Genomic DNA, 23,918 nt, shown 5'->3' with positions numbered 1-23,918 from the left:
GAGGTGCAAAGACTGGCTTCAGATGCGGGCACCACCATTCCATGGGAGAGTTAGCTCAGCGCCAGCATCCATCATTAACAGCCGCCTGACTGTAGACCAGGAACTTGCAGCAGTGTGACCAACCAGCTGCAAGTTCCTGCATCTAGAGCACTCTCATCATGATGGACTGCACCCTCAAACTAGGAACCAAGATCAATTCTTTCTTCCTTCAGTTGCTTTTGTCGGGCATTTTGTCACAGCAATGAGACAAGTATCTAAAGCAGCGTCTCAGAGTCTTCCACTATATACTGAACATAGTACAAATACATTTATGTGTGTATATGTATATATGTGTGAGTGTGTATTAATACTTGAAATAAAATCTGCTTTGCTCAGAATTCAGCTCTTTCATAACATTATCTACTAAGAAGTACATCGATTGTACCTCTGGCTAGCTAGTGTAACTTCGGTACTGAAAGCATTAAGTACAGCTGTTTGCACTGGTCGCACTATGCATAATATGTTTATTTTTTTGGTGAGTGAGTGAGGAACAGAGATTATATGGATAATGAGGGGAGGAAAAGTGTCAGGAAAGCTCATTTGGGGATTAGGAGCAATGAGAGCTGCTACTCATGACTCCTGTTTATCTGGCCAATACCTATACGACATGAGATCTGAGCTATAGGCAGCTGTGACATTGACCTTCACATTGCCCATTGGGGTTGTTATTGTTGCAGTCTAGCCAAGGGCATGATGGTCTTTTACACTTTGCTTCAAGCCCAGTCAGTCTCCTCCAGCACCAGTGGTGCTGGTTGTCATGACTCCCACCCAGGGGCCTGCGTCATTGATCGGCTGATGCCCCTGGAGAATGGTGCTGTAGGGACTGCCTTAGGCGACAATGACAGTTCCACCTCTTACCCCAAGCTCAGTAATTGCCCTTAAAAGCTTCTTCCCTTGTCTACTACAGGCCATCTTTCAGAATACCGAAGCTGGTTTGGATGGTTTTGTGCAATTTTTTTTTTATCAAGAAAAATTGCTAACAAAGCTTTCACTTGTGTTCAGTTTTAACCAGAATTTTAAAGCTGTGTTTTGAAGGAGACGTGAGTTAGAAGCCATATCTTGATCGTGAATGACTAGCTTTCATTTTTAATTTTCTCTCCAGAATCAGCATTGTTAGGATTTCAAAACTAGCAGGGACCCGAATGGCAGCCTTTCAGACCTGAGCGCCCGAGTACTCCGTACAGTTGTTGTTGTAGTTAGACTGGATGTGGGGTGGGTTTTGAGTCTGTCAGGCTCCTGCCCTGAGCTGCTGCAGTGCTGACGCTCTTCCTGTGCTGCCACAGATCTTTGCTCTTGAGCTAACCTTGTCTAGGTCAGGATGCTTGAAGGACTCAGCCTAGCCCAGGCCTGAGGTTCGACATGAGTCATGCTGTTCTAACCTGGAGGATGCTGCACAGCAACCGTGTTCTCCAGGGGATTATGATGCTGGATACAGAAGAGTGAGAAGCTCAGGGCTTTAAGGAGGTGTTTCTGTCATTAATGTTTTACACTAGAAGTAGAGAGAGCCGGCAAGCTGCTATTTTCCAGACAAGGTCAGATTTCATTGCAATAACAATGGATCTCATTTACTTGGGGAAACAAAGCTTGTGCAGTTTCAACTGTGCGCAGGTGGTCTTACCTTTTATTGTCTATACACTGGAAGTTTCCATTGGGGGTATTTCTATGCTGTTCTTGTTCTCTCTGGGAATGCGTTTCCTCTGTAGTAGCTCATGTCAATGCTGTGGACCTTGACGTGTATGAATTGACGATGATGTCAGGATGTCCCCTTGCTGACTGTGATTACAAGATGTGTCATCGTTTTAGAGAGAGTGGAGAGGAAACATGCTAATTTAAGGAATTTCCCTGGAGACTTGCCAGTCCAAAATTTGCTGACAGACTTGAAATGAAGAAGAGATATGACACTGAGAGTGAATGCCCACCTGGCTGACGCACAGAGCTCGAGTTCACACCCATCTGAGGCACAGAGCTCGAGTCCACACCCATCTGAGACACAGAGCTCGAGTTCACACCCATCTGAGACACAGAGCCGAGTTCACACCCATCTGAGGCACAGAGTTCGAGTTCACACCCATCTGAGACACAGAGCTGAGTTCACACCCATCTGAGACACAGAGCTCGAGTTCACACCCATCTGAGGCACAGAGCCGAGTTCACACCCATCTGAGACACAGAGCCGAGTTCACACCCATCTGAGGCACAGAGCCGAATTCACACCCATCTGAGACACAGAGCTGAGTTCACACCCATCTGAGGCACAGAGCCGAGTTCACACCCATCTGAGGCACAGAGCTGAGTTCACACCCATCTGAGGCACAGAGCCGAGTTCACACCCATCTGAGGCACAGAGCTGAGTTCACACCCATCTGAGGCACAGAGCTGAGTTCACACCCATCTGAGGCACAGAGCTGAGTTCACACCCATCTGAGGCACAGAGCTCGAGTTCACACCCATCTGAGGCACAGAGCTGAGTTCACACCCATCTGAGGCACAGAGCTCGAGTTCACACCCATCTGAGGCACAGAGCTGAGTTCACACCCCTCTGAGGCACAGAGCTCGAGTTCACACCCATCTGAGGCACAGAGCTCGAGTTCACACCCATCTGAGGCACAGAGCTCGAGTTCACACCCATCTGAGACACAGAGCCGAGTTCACACCCATCTGAGGCACAGAGTTCGAGTTCACACCCATCTGAGGCACAGAGCTGAGTTCACACCCATCTGAGACACAGAGCTCGAGTTCACACCCATCTGAGGCACAGAGCCGAGTTCACACCCATCTGAGACACAGAGCCGAGTTCACACCCATCTGAGGCACAGAGCCGAATTCACACCCATCTGAGACACAGAGCTGAGTTCACACCCATCTGAGGCACAGAGCCGAGTTCACACCCATCTGAGGCACAGAGCTGAGTTCACACCCATCTGAGGCACAGAGCCGAGTTCACACCCATCTGAGGCACAGAGCTGAGTTCACACCCATCTGAGGCACAGAGCTGAGTTCACACCCATCTGAGGCACAGAGCTGAGTTCACACCCATCTGAGGCACAGAGCTCGAGTTCACACCCATCTGAGGCACAGAGCTCGAGTTCACACCCATCTGAGGCACAGAGCTCGAGTTCACACCCATCTGAGGCACAGAGCTGAGTTCACACCCCTCTGAGGCACAGAGCTGAGTTCACACCCATCTGAGGCACAGAGCTGAGTTCACACCCATCTGAGGCACAGAGCTTGAGTTCACACCCATCTGAGGCACAGAGCTCGAGTTCACACCATCTGAGGCTCAGAGCTGAGTTCACACCCATCTGATGCTCAGAGCTGGAGTGCACACTAATTAGGAAAAATTTCTTCTGGCTTGCCTAAGCTGGATCTTAGGGAGACATTTTCTCAATCAAGGTTACCTCCATTCTAATGGCTATAGCTTCTGTCAACTTGTCATAAAACTAATTGACACACCAATAAAAATGTTTAATATTAAAATATAAGGAACTCATAGGGGTCAATAAGATTTTGAACAGATGCCTTACGCGACCTATTACATTATAGTATCAATTGACTGTGTGTAACAGGAAGGAAGTGGCCAAGGAAGGAAACCGTTGAGAAAATAAATGCTCATGATTTGAGAGTATCTATGGAGACCATATTATTGTGCCCTGGCTAGCTTTGGGCTCCAGTTCTGTTCTGCATTCCATCCCTGTTTACTTTGGAGGATAAAAATAGCCCTTTCACTTCATGTGTCTATAAAAGGACTAGTTGTATGGCCAAGATTGTAGTGCTAGAGAGAGTGGTTATAATAAGATTTATTTATTTTTGCTTTATGTGTGTGAGTGTGGCGGGTGCAGTGCCCACAGAGGCCAAAAGAGGGCATGGGATTCCCTGGCCTTAGCGTTGCAGACTCCGTGAGCTGCTGTGTCAGTGCTGGGAATCAAACCCAGGTCCTCTGGAAGAGCAGCCAATGCTCTTAACCACTGAGCCATCTCTCCAGCCCTTAGAGAATTTTTAAAGATTGAGAATTACTTATTTTTAAAATGAGCTAATCTAACTAAAATATATTTGAATTTAACTAGTCTTCTTAGCTGGTGTTCTGATAGGTAAAGTGATTATTTCTCTCCTCAAATGTTGCCATGGAAATTCACTCTGCATCTAGTCCAGTGATCCAGAAATATTGCTTGCTATTTCTCGCTTAAAATCTTAGACTTACACACACACCTAAGATTAACTCATGGAAGCCCACAAAACATTGTGTGGGGACTGGGGGCTTTTTCATATGGACTTCCTGAATTTTGAATGATTCTCTCATTACAAATTAATTTTATGTGACTCCATTTCATTTAGAAGTGTTTGGAAATGGTGGAAGAATTATCTGACTTTTTAGCTGTTAATAAAATCCAAACTTTCTAATTTTAAATCCAAAAACCTTCTAGAAAGGAATATTCCTCCAGCACAGTAGAGTAGATCACATTCAAATGTCACTAGGGGAGCCAGCATCTCTTGGAGCAAAAGGAAGGAAGACAAACCTGTTATTTATCTCAAGGGGCAGCATTTTAGGCAAGGGATTTTGAAGCATTTCTCTTTATTTAAAAACAAACGAAAGAAATCTAACGTGAGAGCTATTTAGAACGCAATATTATATTTTTGGAGAACATGCCCAAAGGGACTGTTGCCTCTGTTTAAGCATTTAATATGTTAGGAAGTAACTTTGCCTTCTGTTACTTTAATAACTGTTACTTGATTTGAACTTCATTTGATTACACACGTGGTGATGAGATCTGTGTTTTCTCATTGTGTCACATAGTGGAAATACAAATATTAATAAGAGAAGATGCCTTCAAGGTATGCTGTGCTGGCAGTGCCGGCGTGTTTGCTTGTTTGTTTTATGTCACGCCACAGACCTTTGTGGATACTGCATTTGGGTCATGTCATTCTGTCATAAACATTGAGCGGATACCAAGCAAGCTATGGAAATCTGAAAGGCAAATAGTAGTAAATCATCAGAGGTGCTCTTGCCCAAGGCCACTGTTAGTTCTGTTACCATAATGAATAAATGTATCTTTGATTCTTTGGTTTACGCGCTCTTGTCTCCTACCGGTTTTTTAGAAGTGTCTGACCAAATGGTTCTTTCAGGTCTGTAACTTTCTGCAGAGCCAGCTCTTTAGGTTTGTGATAGCCAGCCTGGGAATGGGACACAAAACTTCTTATGTTTACGAAGCAAGTAGCTTTTGCAAACTATTTGAGTTTGAACACACAATGAGGAGGGTCAATACACTATTGTTCGGGGAACAGTTAGGGTGATGTCATCTGTTGTTTGCCAGTTATGCAGCTGTATATAGTGTCACTTTTTGGCAGAAACAGAGAAATCAATTCAGCTAGACTGTGGAAGGACTCTTCTCTCTCTCTGTGTGTATGTTTTTAAGATTTATTTTTATTTTATGTGTGTGAGTGTTGTGCTTGCATGTATGTCTGTGCATCACATGTGTACAGTATCTGTGGGGACCAAAAGTTTGCATTAGATCCTCCTGGATCTAGAATTAGAGACAGTTGGGGGCAGCTATGTGGGTTTTGGGAACCAAATATGAGTCCTATGCAAGAGCAGTAAGCAGCTTAACCACCAAACCAACGCCCAGCCCCATACTGTGTTTAATTAAAGGCATGTTCTATACAAAGTAGAGGTGTTTCTTGTCTTACCTTTAATTATGAATTTTATTTACTTTTTGTGTTCCTTATTCATCTACATTTTCTGCAAATGTGAACTCCTGGGATTGGATTTTCTTTCTGCAGATCTTTTTGTTGTTGTTGTTGTTTTGTTTTTTTGAGCAGGGTTTCTCTGTGTAGCTTTGGAGCCTGTCCTGGCACTTGCTCTGGAGACGAGGCTGGCCTCGAACTCACAGAGATCTGTCTGCCTCTGCCTCCCAAGTGCTGGGATTAAAGGAGTACGTCACCACTGCCTGGCTGTTCTGAGGATCTTTTGCTGCACGATGCCAGCTCCTCCCCGATTCTCTAAGCCAGGCATCTTGAAGTCTTTAGGGACCGCCATGCCTTTCTCTCTATGTATATGTGATGCTGCCTGTGGCCAAGTTCTCATTTTCCCTGTCATGAACATTCAAGATGTCTCCCTCACACTGTTTTCTTTACACAGTGGTGTAACCTATGGGAAGTCCTTCAGTGGTTTTGCATTGCCATTGATGTAACATCTTGTCTAAACTTCAAGGGTGATTTCCAATGTGGTACTTCTTAATGAAAGGAAATGAACTAGAACTAGATGAATCACACGAAAGTTCAAATTTTAGAAAACAGAATATATACAGGGTATTAGTTACGCAGTTAAATTATACACACTCAAGTATTGCATAGAAACTGATGCATAAGAAAAATGTATTAAGAACAGCATGGGAATGGTGAGCAGCAAGTCTGATACCTCCTGACAGGAAGAAAAACAGAAGCTAACAGCTGAGTGAGCCCCTGAGCTCCTCCACATACCCGAGCTCCTCCACACACCTGAGCTCCTTCACATCTGAGCTTCTCCACACACCTGAGCTACTCCACAGCTGAGCTCCTCCACACACATGAGCTCCTCCATAGCTGAGCCTCTCCACACACCTGAGCTCCTCTACACACCTGAGCTCCTCCACACCTGAGCTCCTCCACACTTGAGCTCCTCCACACACCTGAGCTACTCCACAGCTGAGCTCCTTCACACACCTGAGCTCCTCCACACACCCGAGCTCCTCCACACACCTGAGCTCCTCCACACACCTGAGCTCCTTCACATCTGAGCTTCTCCACACACCTGAGCTACTCCACAGCTGAGCTCCTCCACACACCTGAGCTCCTCCACACACCTGAGCTTCTCCACACACCTGAGCTCCTCCACACACATGAGCTCCTCCATAGCTGAGCTTCTCCACACACCTGAGCTCTTCTCCACACTTGAGCTCCTCCACACCTGAGCTCCTCTACACACCTGAGCTCCTCTACACACCTGAGCTCCTCCACACACCTGAGCTCCTCTACACAGCTGAGCTCCTCCACACTTGAGCTCCTCTACACACCTGAGCTCCTCCACACACCTGAGCTCCTCTACACACCTGAGCTCCTCTACACACCTGAGCTCCTCCACACACCTGAGCTCCTCTACACACCTGAGCTCCTCCACACACCTGAGCTCCTCTACACACCTGAGCTCCTCTACACACCTGAGCTCCTCCACACCTGAGCTCCTCCACACACCTGAGCTCCTCCACACACCTGAGCTCCTCTACACACCTGAGCTCCTCTACACACCTGAGCTCCTCCACACCTGAGCTCCTCCACACCTGAGCTCCTCCACACACATGAGCTCCTCTACACCTGAGCTCCTCTACACACCTGAGCTCCTCCACACCTGAGCTCCTCTACACACCTGAGCTCCTCTACACACCTGAGCTCCTCTACACACCTGAGCTCCTCTACACACCTGAGCTCCTCCACACACCTGAGCTCCTCTACACACCTGAGCTCCTCTACACACCTGAGCTCCTCTACACCTGAGCTCCTCTACACACCTGAGCTCCTCCACACCTGAGCTCCTCCACACACCTGAGCTCCTCTACACACCTGAGCTCCTCCACACCTGAGCTCCTCCACACCTGAGCTCCTCCACACACCTGAGCTCCTCCACACACCTGAGCTACTCCACAGCTGAGCTCCTCCACACACCTGAGCTCCTCCACACCTGAGCTCCTCCACACCTGAGCTACTCCACAGCTGAGCTCCTCTACACACCTGAGCTCCTCCACACACCTGAGCTCCTCTCCACACCTGAGCTCCACCACAGCTGAGCTCCTCCCCACACCTGAGCTCCTTCACACACCTGAGCTCCTCCACACACCTGAGCTCCTCCACACACCTGAGCTCCTCCACACACCTGAGCTACTCCACACACCTGAGCTCCTCTACACACCTGAGCTCCTCCACACACCTGAGCTCCTCCACACACCTGAGCTCCTCCACACACCTGAGCTACTCCACACCTGAGCTCCTCCACACACCTGAGCTCCTCCACACACCTGAGCTCCTCCACACACCTGAGCTCCTCCACACACCAAAGATGTGATAATTAACATTATACTGAGTTAATGCACACTTGTCATGGTTCAGCCTTTTGAAGTAATCAGTAGTAATTGAAGTCTCCTAATACATTAACTTGATCAAAAAGGGTCACAGACTGCATGGAGCTTTGTGCAGGAGAGAAACCTTTGTGGCCTGCTCACCTCCTCATTGACCCCTTCATCATATTACACTGGGGATCAAGTTTGTCCCTTAGCCCCCATTAACTTAGTAACAGTGTCTACTGAGCATTGCCAGGCTCTGTTTGTGGGAGTGAAGTGCTGAGCAAGACTGAAGGAAACTTCCTTCTCTGGGGAATTCGCCTTCTAGATGGGTGGTTTTGATGAGACACAAAAAAAGGTTCCCACTGTAGGCCAGAGGAGGGGGAAGAATCACTCACACGTGAGCAAAGGCTGAAGCAGCTGTTTGTCTAGGTTTTAAGGTGATTGGTAGAGGCTCAAGAAGAGCGGGGAGGAGTTCTAGGGCACTGTTTGGACTGTTTGGATTTCTGTGAGAAATCTTGTTGGCTTCAAGTATTTCCTAGGTAAATAAATCGTGCCTCTAGCCTTTGGAGAGGGGATACCAGTAGCTTACCTGCTTGGCGTTGTAGATGTGTTTTCTCAAATCCCTTGCCTAAAATAAAGTGATTTAATTAGAACTGGGGGGGATGCAATCAAGTCCCAAGTCTGTCAGGCACTTCCACCAAATCATAAGCACTTTAAGTTCTGTGGCCACTGAAACACTTTTTATTCCGCACTTTAAAGTTGTTTGTTTCATATCTTAAGCTCAGAAGTTGACAGATCTGTTTTAGAAGCCTGATGTGCTCCTGAAAGCAGTTTTCAAACTCTTACTTTGTCAACGACTTTTAATGGAATGGTGAGGTGTTACTGTAAAGGGACCTTTGTTTACTCCAGTAACAAGGTGTTGGTCATGAAATCCCAAACTGTCTCCTTCCTGAGTATCAGAGAGCTTCCAAACAGAACTGAACTGACCTCCAGGCCATTCCTTTCTTCCCTCTGAGTGGTGACCTCACCCGTTGCCAGCTGGAATTGGGAGCTGGGAGATCAGTTTAGAGATGTTTATTGTGATTCCCCTGTTCGGATCGAAGCATTGTGAATTTCCAGAACACAGCCAGTCTTACAGAGGACCAAATTAGCCTTGCAAGCTCCTTAAATGTCTGTGCAGTGTTAGTGTGATGTCTAAAAATAGAGCTGGATGATGAGATACCTACTTAGGCAGAAGTGAATCAAAACTCTTGCTTTTCAATTTTAAACCATAGTTTCTTTATCTAGAAGTTGTGGGGAATGAACTGAAGTTCAAAGCTTTCTAATAGGGTTACTTGCTTTAAATACTCAATGTACTGCCTCCCCACTGTAGGTCTCTAATAAATAGTACCTTACTAGTTTTTATAGTGAATCATACTGGAGAATTATTTGCACCAAAATGATACCAGAGAATAAGTAAGGCTGTAAATGTCCTTTAATGATATCTTATTGTTAATAATGAATATTAGGGATGATGGCTGAATGAGTCAACTTTAATATGGCAGTATATCTGAAAAGCCCAATAATCCGGCAAAAGTCCCCATGTCGTTCCTTGGTTTAACTTAACCAAACTTAAAGTTTTGGTGTCTTTTCCCATTATGATTTATAAGAACTCAAGGAAGAGAGAAGTGAGAGAGCTGAGAGCATGAACTTGTCAGTATAGTGAGGACCTGGATGCAGATGCCCACAGATCACTCTGTGGGTCCTATCAGGGTGTGGCTGAGTCAAGATCGCTCATTCCTTAAGGGAACATTGTGTCTCTGTGTGTTTAAATACCCTCCTGGTAATGATCCTATCTAATTTGTGCCACTCTGTCTTATGTCTGTATCTTAAGGCATGGTTCCTCCCCGCCCCTGTAAAAATGAATCACTGCCTGCATCCATTCTGCAAGCAGCCCCCCCCCCCCATTGCTATTTCACTGCCTCATGTTAGATGCATTGTCTCAGTGACTGGCGAAGTCACTGAAGATCGCACTGAAGATTGTCTGGGTTCCTGGCTCAGGGACTTTGACTTTGACACACTTCTTATCAGTCTCCATTTTACCTCTTACTTTTTAAGCGGAGAAAATTATTTGCCCTTTCTGAGCTCAGTTGACTTTTCTATAACACGAGAATAAAAAACTCCCTCTCAGGCTTGATTAAATGTTGACTTTTTTTTTTCTATAAATCTCAAGATTCTCAGTGTTCAATGGACAGCGATGAATTTTGTTATTGTTTTATTTTTTTGTGTGTGATTTACATAGTTAAGGGTCTATGGTTTAAACCAAAACAAAACTCTCTATTTAGACTGTGTGCTTTCAGACTAGAAAGCCACAATTTGGCATTTTGTATATGGGTTAATAATTGATTAATGCATACTCTTTTGGCTAACAAGCATACTGTTTGTTGTTATGTGGTTTCTGATAAGAATTACATTAGCATACCATGAAGTTGTATCTTAAATAACTTTGTTTTCAAACCTCTTCAGGTAGCTTCCTAGCTCAAAACTTGTGTGGTGAAATCTGAGATTTTGACCCAGATACTATGATAGGAACTTACTGTGATCTGGGGCCGAATCCTACGTAGATGAACGAGGGGCTTCCAGATTTACTGAGAGCTTGGTACTGTACGCACGTTTCTTGCTCATTTGGTATCGGTGACCATGCCATCTCTGCCTCAGGAAGGGGGTAAGTGAATTGTCCTAACCATACTACTATAAGCGTGTTTAGAATACATGAGATACATGCTTTGAAAGGGTCACCATTTGTAGTTTTTCCTTGCTGGGGGCAGCATGAATGTTTCTGGTTACATTGTTTCTATTTTAGTGACAACTGTTTATATTTCTTTTTAAAGTCATTCAGGGTTCCTCTCCTCTGGATCTGAAAACAGAGTTACCTTATCAATGCACAATGAAAAGGAAAGTCAGGAAAAAGAAAAAGAAGGGAGTCATTACAGCGAACGTTGCTGGGACAAAGTTTGAAATTGGTGAGTTTCTTAAGAGCGCTGCGCTTTTCATGGTTGTTGGAAAAGCTGCCTTGGCATCGCAAACAATATAGAGTTTGGAGAGATGATTATCTTTTATGTAATGGATTTCTAAATTGCTTCTGTAAAACTGCTGACAGGTTAGAAGAATTCTTTTCCTATGCGGTGGAGGATGATCTGCTTTAAAAGGTGCTGATTTCTAAAATTTCAGTTCAAACAAAAAAATGCATTCAATTAGCTTAGCTGAAAAAAAAAAGTGTAGGTCTATACCCAACATTGGATTTTTCTGTAATGTTCAACATTATCAGCTATTTGAGCTTTGAAATTCATCATAAAAAGGTTCCTACCTGTCTGATCTTCTGAAGATTGGTGAACATAAAGTAGATCTTTTCAGCTATTCTTATGTAATCTGAAAGCATCTGGCCTCACTGGAATGTGAGTACATGAAGATCCAAGACTTTGGTAGCAGCAGAGCTGCACCCCCCCACACACACACATTGTCAGTTCTCCTAGTCTAATCATCAGGGTCTTAACCTAAGAGGCTGTGTCTCTGTTTCTCATGAGTCAATTAATCATTCTGCCCCTGTTGCTGTTTTCTGCTATTAGCCCATTAGAGGAATCCCATAGGACCTAATGCTACTGTTCCCACTCTCTGTCTGTATGTGTCCAATATCACAGTAGCAGCAAAGCCCCCAGGGAGGCCATCCTGTGATGGCATGATCTGTGACAGTGGAGAGTGGCTCTTTCCTCAAGTCTTGTGTGTGTACTTGATGACACAGAGATCACTATAACACCATGCTTCATTCCCATGGCCTCAGAGAGCAGCTCTCTGACCTCACTTAGATGGTCCCAGGGCTTCTTCAGGTGGCCCTGTTTTCCAGGCATCACTGTAAATAAAGCCAGTTCTTCCTCCAGCAAATAACCAAGAGCCTGTAGGACTGGAGGCCAACTGTCCCTGGTTACCAGTTTTGCACCTGAACGGAGTTGGCCAGATAGTTCATGTCACCCCTCGCTCATTAGTGGAATGAAGAAAGCATTAGAAAAGAGCACTGAAGCTTTGCCCTTTGTACATATTCTTCTTTTAGGTCTCAGAATTCACCAGAACCCAAAGATTATCCCAACTGCATGACTCATCTTAATTTTAAACTCAAGATTTGTTGAAAGAAAAATGCCAATATGTTAACCATAGCATCTAGGTTAAGGAGGAGCAATATTCTTTGTAGTCAAAAGGAAATTCCAAGTGTAAATTTTTTCAGTGGGATCTCAGGGTTGGGGTCTGTAGGGATCCAGTTTCTCAGTCCCTCCTGTGAACCTGGCTTCCCTGTTTCCCACTCTGAGTAAATAGAGCTGGCTTGGTTTTAAGAACAGGAAAGGTAAAAGGCAATTTTATACCTAGGTTCAGGTCATAGAAAAGCTGAGAGTTACCTTAGCTGTCTGTGAGTTTTCAAGGTGCTAGCCAAAGTCACTTTCTAAGCCCTCTGGAAGCGCTGTGTTTCTGGTAAGTCTGAGGATTTTTGGTGCAGTCTAGTTCAGTTCCCAGCTGCTGTGGAGAATAATCTAGCCCTAGATAAGACTGCTGCCACTAATTATGAGCTTATGCTGTAAGTAGTGGGTAGTTCACAGACAGAATGCTGCGGATATATGTACACACTCCCACAATGAGTGTCTTTGAAGGGTTTTAACTCTTATTTATTTTAACCATTTCCTTTCAGTTCGTTTAGTAATAGATGAATTGGGATTTATGAAATCTCCAGATGAAGATGAAACAAGTAACCTTATATGGTGTGATGCTGCTGTTCAGCAGGAGAAGATTACAGATCTGCAGAACTACCAGGTGGGAAGTAGTCACCAGCAGTTACTGTCCGGTGGGGGGGGGGGGCGGTTATACCAATTCCATCCTGATTTTCTTTATGTGGCTTCTTAATCTGTTGACATATTGGATTTCAGTTCTGAGTTATCTGGATGGCCTGTCGTTGTTAGCCAGCTGTGCTGCTTTTCGCAGGAAGGCTGCATCATGTCCACACTTAACCTTTAGCTTATTTTTTTAAAGCAGCATCTAGGAAAGAGTTCTGTCTAAGATGATGCTTTGAGTACCTCCTTAAGATGAGTGACAGGGGATGGGTTGTGTCTGTATGGACAAACACCTCAAGTATCACCTGCATGCCTTCTGGCTTTGATCTCTGTAGTGCAATACAAAGATGTTTAGAAGAAATGAAAAGCAAATAGAAAAGCCTACAAGGAATCTGAGACAATTGACATTTGTTATTTACCCTCCCTCCCTCCCTCCCTCCCTCTCTCCCCCCTTCCCCTCCTCCCCACTCTCCATTCCCTCCTCCTCCCTAATCCCCTCTTCCTTCCTCTCCATATCATCCCCGTCCCAATCCCCTCCCCCTGCTTTCCCCCTCCTCCTCCTTCCACACCCTCTTCTCCTCCCCCTCCATGTCATCCCCTCCTCCTATCCCCTCCTCCACATTACTTTAGATTCAGAGAATGCATGGTAGAACAGACAGAGTAAATATTTTAAGTCCCATGTTATCAATGTCTGTATTTATGTCTAGTGTTCCAAAAGCAGTTTGGATATTGAATTGCCATTTATCCAACACAGAATATTAAAATTGTATTATCTTTAATTTTATTATTCTTTAATTTAATATTCTTTAATCTCAAAAGTTAACTGCTAGTGATTTAATTTAAAATCCCTTACATTAATAATTTCTAATCTATTAGAACATAAATCTTAAAGGATATACTTAACTGTGTTACAGTATAAGAGATCATATCCATTGATTTAGTAGATGTTAATAGTTAATATTTACCTTTTTATTTTTCAGAGGATCAACCATTTCCCAGGAATGGGGGAGATCTGTAGGAAGGATTTCTTAGCAAGAAATATGACCAAGTAATCTTCATTTTCTTGTATAGAGAATACCTGAGCAACATTTATACTGTGGCTGGTGGTATTACCTTGTGTAAGGCTGTGTTCAGATGAACGCTGGTCAGATGGGGGAGACACACTCAGAACTAGAGTGGCCTAATGGTCCCCAGGTTCCCACGGCCCCCAGGTCCCCAGGTTCTAGCCTTTACCTTTGCACAGGACGTAATGGGCTCAGAGAGATGACTTGTCTTGCAAAAAGCCAAACAAACGGCTCACAGTGGAGCTGGATCCCAACTAGTTTTCACAGTCTTGGGATTGCTTTTTATTACAATGTGATCATTCTTTAAAACAGATATTTGTACAATTTTTAGTGAAACTTCATGAGAAGTCATTTGTTGAATCATAAGCTCTCTGTGTGTTTATTGGCTATTAAATATCTAGCATTTTCCAAGCACTGTACAAGGTACATGTGTGCATACATGCTTATGGATACATGTGCCCATGCTCACTTAGGGTTATGCATTCATCTTCCAGGTCAGGAATCAGAATAAATCTTTCATGTGAAAACTGATAAAAAGGTACTCTAAATGTTCTGTTGGAAAAACCATGGAATTTTTATGCAGTTTACATTTCTGTTGGTTAGACTTTCTTGGATCTTTTTGGCTTAAGAATGAATGTTTAGTAACAAACAGTATTTTTGAAAAAAAGGAGTATTCATAAAAATTAATGCATCATGTCTACAATTAAAGATTATCATTTGTAATTGTACATCTGTCCATACAACATAATAGAACAAGGAGAGAAGGACACCAGGGGCCAGCCAGCCAGCCAGCCACAGAGTAAGAGTGAAAGTAAGATATAAAGAAGTAAGAAAAGGAAACATCCCAGAGGCAAAAGGTAGTCGGGATAATTTAAGCAAGTTGGCTAGAAATAAGCTAAGCTGGGCTGGAGAGATGGCTCAGAGGTTAAGAGATCTGGGTGTTCTTAGAGACCCTGAGTTCAATTCTCAGCAACCACATGGTGGCTCAAAACCATCTTTAATGAGATCTGGTGCCCTCTTCTGGCGGTCAGGCATACATGCAGGGAGAAGACTATACGTAATAAATAAATAATTCTGAAAGAAAGAAATGAAAGAAAGAAAGGAAGAAAGAAAGAAAGAAAGAAAGGAAGGAAGAAGAGAAATAAGCCAAGCTAAGGCCGGGCATTCATAAGTAATAGTAAGTTTCCATGTGTGAGATTTATTTGGGAGCTGGGTGGTGCGCCTCTCAAAAAAAATAAAGAGTAAAAAAAAAACAAAAAACAAAAAACAAAAAAACAAACAAACAAAAAAACCAAAAAAAAAAACCAACCCCCCCAAAAAAAACCCAAAAAAAACCAAAACAAAACCAGTAAAAGTACCAATAACAGCTTAGGTTGCAAAAATGTGATAATTTTTAAGTACATGAGATAAATAAGATACATAGATTATTGTTCTAATAAAAGCCTTAACTCTGCCTAATTTCAGGTCAATGTTAAAACAATATAATAAACACATGTAAAGGAGTTGAAATAAAAACTATCGCATTAGCACTAATTTTATTTAAAAGTCAAGCTATCAAACCAATCAATTATTTTTTTTTTACTGAGATTATCTAGCTGTGGGATTAACATACTGTAAGCCACTGCAGTTGGAAATGATATTATTTCCTCTCTCATGGTGGTAATGTCATATCTGTGTACAAGCTTACGAAAGAGAGCAGGAGGCCCGGGGAAGAGAGCAGGAGGGGGGGTCAGATTCTCGTGTGTGCAGATGCATACTGCTGGAGACCAGAGAGGAAGTTGTGTGCCCCACTCTATCATGCTCTGCCTTGTTTCCTCCAGAGGAAGTCTCTCTCTGACCCGGAGCCAGGCTAGTGGGCAGCCCCGGGATCCTCCTGCCTCCACTTTCCCGTGGTGCTGGGGTTCTAAGTGCACATGTGGCTGTACCCCATTACTTACTCAGGCTCCGGAGCTCTGAGGTCATGCCTATGTGCTCATGCCCACGGGCTTGCTCTCTGAGCCCTGTTGCATTCTTTCCTGCTGAACTATCGCCCCAGCTCAGCATCACTGCAAAAAGCAACCCCTGGGAAAGTCCTTGAAGTGTGTTGTTGATGGTCTGCAAACTCTGCTCTCAGATCTCAGCCTCTGCTTTTGTGCATTCTGTCCACTGGGATTCCATTTTAACTTTGACTAACCTTATTTGTAGACTGTACTCATCTATAAAAGACCACTCCATATTTAGAAAAGGGAAAAAAAAAAGGTTTCTTTTAAAAATATTATCTTCAGAGCTGGAGAGATGCCTCAGCTGTTAGGATTGGTTAAGGACTGCTCTTCCAGAGGGATCAGGGCTTGAGTTCCAGCACCCACATGGCAGCTCATATCTGTTTGTAACCACAGTTCCAGGGGGCCCCTTTCTGACCTTTTCACGCACTAGGCACACACACGGTACACACATAACACACACACACACACACACACACACACACACCCCAAAGTTTAAAGAGAAAGCACTACCTTTAAGAATATTTTTAAAAAATCATTCTTTGTTTTCATTTTTATTAAGAATTGATAAATATAAAATACTTTTTGGATAAATCAAAAAGTCAACATTTTTCTCCAGGCTTGATGGCACAAACTTATTATAATCCTAGCTACTTGGGAAAATGAGACAAGAGAATTGTGAGTTCAAGGCCTGCCTTGAATTAATAAAACTACAAAGAAGACAGTGTCACTAGTGAACCCTTCCCTAGCAGAGGGGAGGCCTTATGCTCTGTCTCCAGTGACGCCACATTCCCTCAAAACCAACATACTCATCATCCTCTCTTTATGGATGACTACAGGCGCAATTCTAGCAAGTGCAATGCTACCACAGACCGTCTTTGGCTGTGCAATCACATGAATTGATGGTTCGTTCAAATAAAACTTCTATGGATTCAGACTTTGAGGTGGTTTTCTTAGAAAAGCATCAGCGTAGAAAGAAGTCTGTGGATGACTTGGGGTCGGGAACACCAAGAATTAATGGCAGTATAAATGATGAGCTCCCTGAACTCTCCCTGAGGAGTGACTAATAAATACCTGTTAGCCTGCCCTTTATACCATGAGTCTATTATTACAGTATCTTGTATGCAAAGCCTATCAGTAAATTCACTGGAGGCAAAGGCCTTGCTAATTCTGCATGCTTCACCAGTGCCTAGTATAGTACATAATCAAATAAATATTCCTTGTATTAAAACACAATCAGTGTTGATAACCTCAAGTTTGGGCTATTGTCTAGTACACAGACATTTTCTGAATAGAAAAATAAGTAAAAGAATAAATGAACAAAAATTAAGTCTTCATAGTTACAAAATTAAGACTTATACTTATTATGTTTGAATGGAATTTACATTTCCTCTTTCTCTGATTTACAGAATGATCAAGTGTCGGCCCCTGGATTATACTTTTGTTCCTCGAACATGGATTTTCCCTTCTGAATATAGTCAATTCCAAAACTATGTGAAAGAACTGAAGAAAAAAAGGAAGCAGAAAACTTTTATAATAAAACCAGCTAATGGTGCAATGGGTCATGGGTACGTTGATTTTTTTTTTTCTGGAAAATATGAACGTTGAAAGCCGAGAAAGATGTGCACATAATTACTCATGGTTGACTGTCATACTGGAAAAACCAATAAGTTTCTAACTACCATGTTTTATGACTGAATCTTCTAACAGACTTCAGTAATCCAATTAAAAATATAACAGAATTGTGAGATGTTAGAGAAATCATAACTTGCAGGGAAATTTTATTTTATTTCTTCATAAGCACAATAGATGCTTATAATAATTTCAATAATCTTGGATAATAAGATACATTATTACAGAAGAGCTAAAGTAGAGAGAGTTATCTTGTCATAATGATAATGCTTGAAGCAAAATGTCTATATTCCCTGCCTTATGGATGTTTTCCTCTTGTAGCAGTGGTGACTGGATTGAGGTTACACATACATTTTAAGCTAACATGCCAAAGAACTACACAATTTATCCAGGAATAAATAGAATGCACAGCATGATATTTTTTTATCCCCTTTGCTTATGTTATCTTTCTGTATGCACTGTTTTTTTTTTTTAAATAGAAAGTTGGCTGAGGCCGTATTTAGCAAAATGCATGGGAGTCATTTGAACTTTTTTTTTTTTAAATTTAAATTGCTATACTGCAAAATATCCTTGGAAATGGTAGCTGTCCAGTTAAATATTTTTTAAAAATTTAACTTTTTAGCATGATGCACTGATTCAATCATATATCATGTTCAACCATACTTGGTCAAGTACAAATTAAGAAATGTGTTAGTGAGTGGAGATTTTGTGTCCTTTGATTACCGCCATGTTGGCTTCCTGTTATCTATTAGTGAAAAGGAAACTGGAGGAGAGACGATGATTGGTGTATGTTTCTTAATGCTTGTGATAAATTAATAAATATGTTTATTAATACTAGTACAATATATTTGATAGCAATGCAAAAGAAAAAGAATGGGAAAACATCACAGAGAGGGCACTCTCTATATTGTGGAACTGTGTCCTGCGATATAATAGTGAGTGGATCAAGCGGACTTCTGTTACCTGTTGTCTATGTCTGCTTTCTCAATACTCTGCCTAGTGGACTGTTATGGAAAATTGGCTACTGAAGACTGAAACTAGCAAGGCTGAGTCATTTCTCCCTTCATTTTGATCACTTTTTTCTTGCTAAATTTTGTATCTCATCAGAGATATAATTTATAATTTTTATATTCTTAAGATATTTGCTTATCATATGGCATCACATCTTGTCTCTTGTCTGTTATGGCAATTTTTGTTTAGCTGGATATAAGTGTAACCACTTCAGAATACTGCTTGTTTTCATTTTCCCATCATTTTAACATTTAACCTTTTGTGTCTTTAATTCTAAAGGAGATCTTCTATTAGATGACATTGCAGTTAAACCAATTATGTTTAAATCCATTTCTCAAGTCCTGCTTTTCAAGCCAATCTACCAAAGTTTAATTTAGTTACTAAAAGAGACTGTTTTTCCTTTGACATTTTGCTATTTGCTTTATGATCATCATGCTTGCTATATTTCATGTAGTTTAATTTTTTCTTCATTACTTTTCTCTCTTCTATGTAAACAGTAATTTTCTTGCAAATTCTTGAAATTATTTAGCCATTTCTTCTATTATAGATATTTTTGTGTTAGGCAAATCAAAGCAAGCCGAGTTCCTCTAGAGAGACCCAGAGAGGTCAAAGTAAACAGCCATAAGAAGCAGGTCCACTTGGCCCACCGTAGAACTAGCCTCTGGGCTGGGAACTGGATTGCTGTTAAAACCACCCCTGAACTGTGATTGAGTGATGTAAAGGAATTAGTTAAAATGCCAAAAGCTCCATTAACCAGAATTTAGCTGCTATTGTCTTCCCTTCCTTCCCTCTCTACTCTTCCTCCCTCCGTGGTAAAATGTTCTCTGGGTGTTGCAAGCTTTTGTTGAACTTCTGTGCCTCCACAGAACTGCCTCTGACTCCACCCCACTCGTCGCTCTTGTGGAGGGACGGGTTTTGGAGTTTCTGCAGCACTGTTCTCGTCCTGAGGACATAGATGACATCTTTTTCCCGGCTTTTCAACCTCCATATCAAATTCTTTTTATTTGTTTCCTTTAAACTTAGGATTTCATTGATAAGAAATGGGGATAAAATTCCATCTCAGGATCATTTGATAGTTCAAGAATACATTGAAAAGCCTTTCCTAATGGAAGGCTACAAGTTTGATTTACGGATTTATATTTTGGTGACATCCTGTGATCCATTAAAGATATTTCTCTACCATGATGGGCTTGTGCGAATGGGGACAGAGAAGTACATCCCACCAAATGATTCCAACTTGGTAAGTCACAATAGAGAATATAGTCATCACTCATTTGTTCAGTGTCTGCCTGTAAGTCATATGCTGTATAAGGACTGCTTGGTTCCAGGTCCCTTCCCCAAGGAGCCTGTGGTTGGAAGAATCACTTGCATAAGTCAGGCTGCTTCTCACTTAAAGACAGCTTTGTGGAAACCAGACAGAATATACGATTAGCTAGTTGGGGGAAGATTCTTTCTCTGGTTTGCTTTCTGAGCTTGTGTCTCTGTGCAGGGACCTCTTTAGAAATGGCTGTACTAGAAATAAAGTCAATGTTGTGTGGGAAATGTAGTAAAACATAGGGATCACGGTGTTCAACTCCTTATGGGAGAGCTGAAGTCTGAGGATGCTTTGTGTACAAGGTACAGTGTGAACATGTAAACATGGCAGGATGTGTGAAGATAAAAATCAAAAGTTATCACTGGTTTGGGTTGTTTTTTAGTGGTAAAGGGAGGTAGGCTCTAAATTTGCATTAACGATATATGAAGTTAAGGAAAAAATGGACAGTTTCTGTATGCATTGAGAGGTCTATTAAATGAACCATTTTATAAGTATTTTTTCACTAAGATTTTCTTTGTACAGCAGTTCACATTCATGCAAGTTGTAACTATAATTTTCCATGAATATAATAAACTGTAATTTATTGCTTATACATGTTAAATTGTAATCTATCATCCATACATTTTTAGTTAGCTTGTAATCTTATATTGTGAATATACTGACTATAAGAAAGGTAAGTTATTGTTTCTCAGCTTTTCAAAGGCCAAATCCTCCTCCTCTTTCTTGTTGATGTTTGCATGTGCTTCTTGTAAGATCAGTCATTTCAAAAATAAATAGTGGCTGACCCTCAGAGTTGTTAGCATTAGTAAACTAAAATTTTGCAAACCTGGCAAGGAAAAAATGAGGGAACTATAAAAATATTTAGGAAAAGACATCAAAATAGATATTTTATTTATAGTTCCAAAGTTTATTTTTAGCTTTCCCCATGTAATGTTTGAAGTGCACTGCGTTCCTTAGAGTTCTGCTGTTTTGAGGAAACATTAATGTAAACATTACTTAAATACAGAGTGTGACTTCATAGAAGCAGCAGTCTAGTGGAGAGGTAGCAGGTCAAGTCAGCATTTAGAAAACCTGATTGCAAGTTTGAATGTGGGTCTCTGAATCTGAGGGAGGTATGGGAATGCAGAGTGGGCCATCCCTCCAGATGGAGTCTGAGGTCAGAGAAGAAGACTGAGGAATGAGCTAGCCAGGCTCAGGGCTGGGGAGAGCATCTCACAAAAGAGAGGATTATGGGAAAGAATATGAAAAGTCTGTAGGGAGCAGACAAGTTCAGTTTGGGTAAAGTGCAGGGCAGGAGAAATGATGTGTCTGTTCAGTGATGAGCCAGAGGGTCCCCAAAGCAGGATTTTCCATACATTGCAAAGGACTTTCCAGGACTTGGGGATTCAACTCAAGAAGATACATTGAAATGAATTACATTTGGGGTTTTAAGAAGTCCATCTGGCCTGCCGTGTGGAAAGTGAGATGGGAACAGAGCACACAGGGGGCGATAACAGAGACTTGAATTGTGGGGAATCGTACACCATTTCAGTCTAGCCGTGTGAGATGGGAGCTGACTCTGAAATTGGGGCCAGACTAGGAATTGAGAATGGATTTGAGATATAGTTAAGGTCACACAGAGAGCATTGCTGTGGAGAGGTGAAGAGCTGGGCATGTGGGGTAAGGGAAGTCAGACAAAACTCGTCCTGTTTGGCCTGGACCCTAGGAGAATGAGCTGTATTCCCATGGCAAGGGACTTCAGCAGCTACTGAAGGCTTTGTGGGAAATTAACATATTTGGCTTTGACCTTCAACTGGATCTGTTCCACATGGATTCGGTTATTCACGGAAGAACTGCCTGAGTTCTTAGGACATGCCAGCTTGTAGATTATCATTTAAATAATTGGAAAGGGTAAAAGTGGGTCATGTTTTGCAAGGTGATGATATCTACTGATAATGTTAGACATGACAAGGCTTGGGGGCTTCTGTTCTGAAATGCTAAGCTGCGTATACATAGTAATTTCACCGGGCTACGATCATAATGAAGTCTGGGAAAAGAGAGGTACAAGCCCTGGGCTTAACTTGGTAGTTTTGAACATGTAAGTTACTGCTTTTGGTTCCCACATATATAGAAAAGGTAAGTTCTTCTTAAATGCCAGTATCTATCGTTTATCTGTATATTTCACTACTGAATCCCTGGATGGTAGTGTGGAAAAAAATCAAAACTTTATGTAAACTGATTATACAATTATGTAAGAGGTTGTTTTTAAAAAGATGAAATAAAAGTGAAAACAGTTTCTTTAGTGGTTTTGGGATGGCATGATGTTGCATAGTTCTTTTTACTCTAATTTCTAATTTTTAAAATAATTAATGTACAGTTTTAGTAGTTCCTGTATTAATAGGAAATTATATTGTAAACTTGATTGTAGTTATTAGTGGATTGATCGACATCATTACATGTTATTTTGTTCATGACTACAACAGAGATTATGACAAATGCTGAAATATAGCTTTCATATTTTTGCTTTGCTTTGCTTTGCTGAGACAGGGTCTCATCTAACCTTGGCTGACCTAGGTTCATTATGTAGCCAGGGATGAGCTTGTGCTCAGGATTCTTCTGTCTCCACCTTCTGAATGCTAGAACTATAGGCACATGCCAGCATGCCCATCTGCTGTAGAGACTGGTCCATTGTTCAGAAGTTTCGTATTTATCAGCTCACTTGATTAAGTCTATGTGATGACAAGCAGTGTTGGGAATAGCTACACAATTTAACATCTATGGGCTTTCCTGGGGTTCTTTCGGCCCTCCTTAAATATTGCATCATGAATGAAAAAACATTTTCAGTAGTGATGGGCACACAGATTAATAAAGAAGAAGCTGTCTCTGCTTATTTGCTTTGAAGATTTTAATTAATACACAGAACCCTGGAATTATATTAAAGATAAAATGCCAGAAGGGTAAGTTAGTTATCAAGAATCAAAATAATAGTTATATGTGTAGAATATATAAATATACATGTCTGTAGAATATATATATATATATATATATATATATATATATATATACACACACACACACACACACACATAATATTCACCATGATGCAGCTTTTCTACTCAAAACTATCTTGGGGAATAGGATTAGGAAAAGGGTGGTAATTAAAGATAGAATTTGTTAATGTTTATGCTAATTTGATGAGGAAACATTAGATGTTTACTGAGAGTTAATAGAAGTTTTGAATTTTGGATTATTTTCAAGTTTACCTAAAGGAAATGGTAACAACAAACAAAAGAACTAGGTGTGGTGGCTACCTCATGGACCTGAGGCAAGAGGATTATTGTATCAGGCCAGTATGGGTTACACAGTGAGTTCCAGGTTATCTAGTGAGCCCCTGTTAACAACAAACACTCCTATCTAAAACAACAAAATAATACAAAGAGTCTAAAAGACAAACAGCAACATGGAGCCAGGTCTGTTTCACAGTTGGCATCTGTCCAGTATTATCAAATGCACAGCCTGCTGACACCAAGGCCACTGACTGCAGAGTGCAGGTGCCTTCTCAGTCAGAGTGGAGTGAGGGACACATGTGTTTGTAGTCCTGTCTTTTGGGTACCCTGCTTACTGATGCTTTCATTTTTCAATTGTTCTCTTAAGAGAAGGGGAAAGTTTCTTAGAAAATTCCTTCCTCGAATAGATTGGATGAACCATGTTGAGACCAAGCATTAAAAGCACATTGGCTAATGAAGGCAGACTCCGAGTATTTTGATTCAACAAAGTCTAGTTTCACATTTTAGTTTTTGTCTATTCATTTGGTGCTTTAATTATAGATATCATAAATAATTAGCAAAGTCATTCTGCAGTACTACTAACACACACAGTTCTCTCAAGGGAAAAGTAAAATTTCACTGGAAAATATTTAAGCACCAAGATCATCAGATGGTATTGTTTAGAGGTTTATGATT

The 23,918-nt window shown here is 41.8% G+C and overlaps 1 protein-coding gene across 3 annotated transcripts in view; it reads left to right on the top strand.

The window, feature by feature from the left end:
• Positions 1 to 23,918, top strand: part of Ttll7 (tubulin tyrosine ligase like 7) — a 117,781-nt gene that overhangs the window by 21,931 nt on the left and 71,932 nt on the right. For 2 of the 3 annotated variants that reach the window (XR_003481317.2, XM_027395935.2), the window contains exons 2-7: positions 10,632 to 10,830; positions 10,997 to 11,128; positions 12,838 to 12,959; positions 13,957 to 14,024; positions 17,429 to 17,587; positions 19,686 to 19,902. Coding sequence is in view for 2 of the 3 variants with exons in the window: in XM_027395935.2 (XP_027251736.1) it covers positions 10,806 to 10,830; positions 10,997 to 11,128; positions 12,838 to 12,959; positions 13,957 to 14,024; positions 17,429 to 17,587; positions 19,686 to 19,902 (723 nt within the window). In the remaining variant the exon portion in view is untranslated. Of the gene's footprint in view, positions 1 to 10,631; positions 10,831 to 10,996; positions 11,129 to 12,837; positions 12,960 to 13,956; positions 14,025 to 17,428; positions 17,588 to 19,685; positions 19,903 to 23,918 lie in introns of those variants that run through there. The other variant, XM_027395936.2, reaches the window with a different exon arrangement.

Source organism: Cricetulus griseus (genome assembly GCF_003668045.3).
Source record: "Cricetulus griseus strain 17A/GY chromosome 1 unlocalized genomic scaffold, alternate assembly CriGri-PICRH-1.0 chr1_0, whole genome shotgun sequence".
In the NCBI taxonomy this organism is placed as follows: Eukaryota; Metazoa; Chordata; class Mammalia; order Rodentia; family Cricetidae; genus Cricetulus; species Cricetulus griseus.
Note: the sequence above shows the minus strand (reverse complement) of the source record. Positions and strands in the feature narration are given on the sequence as shown.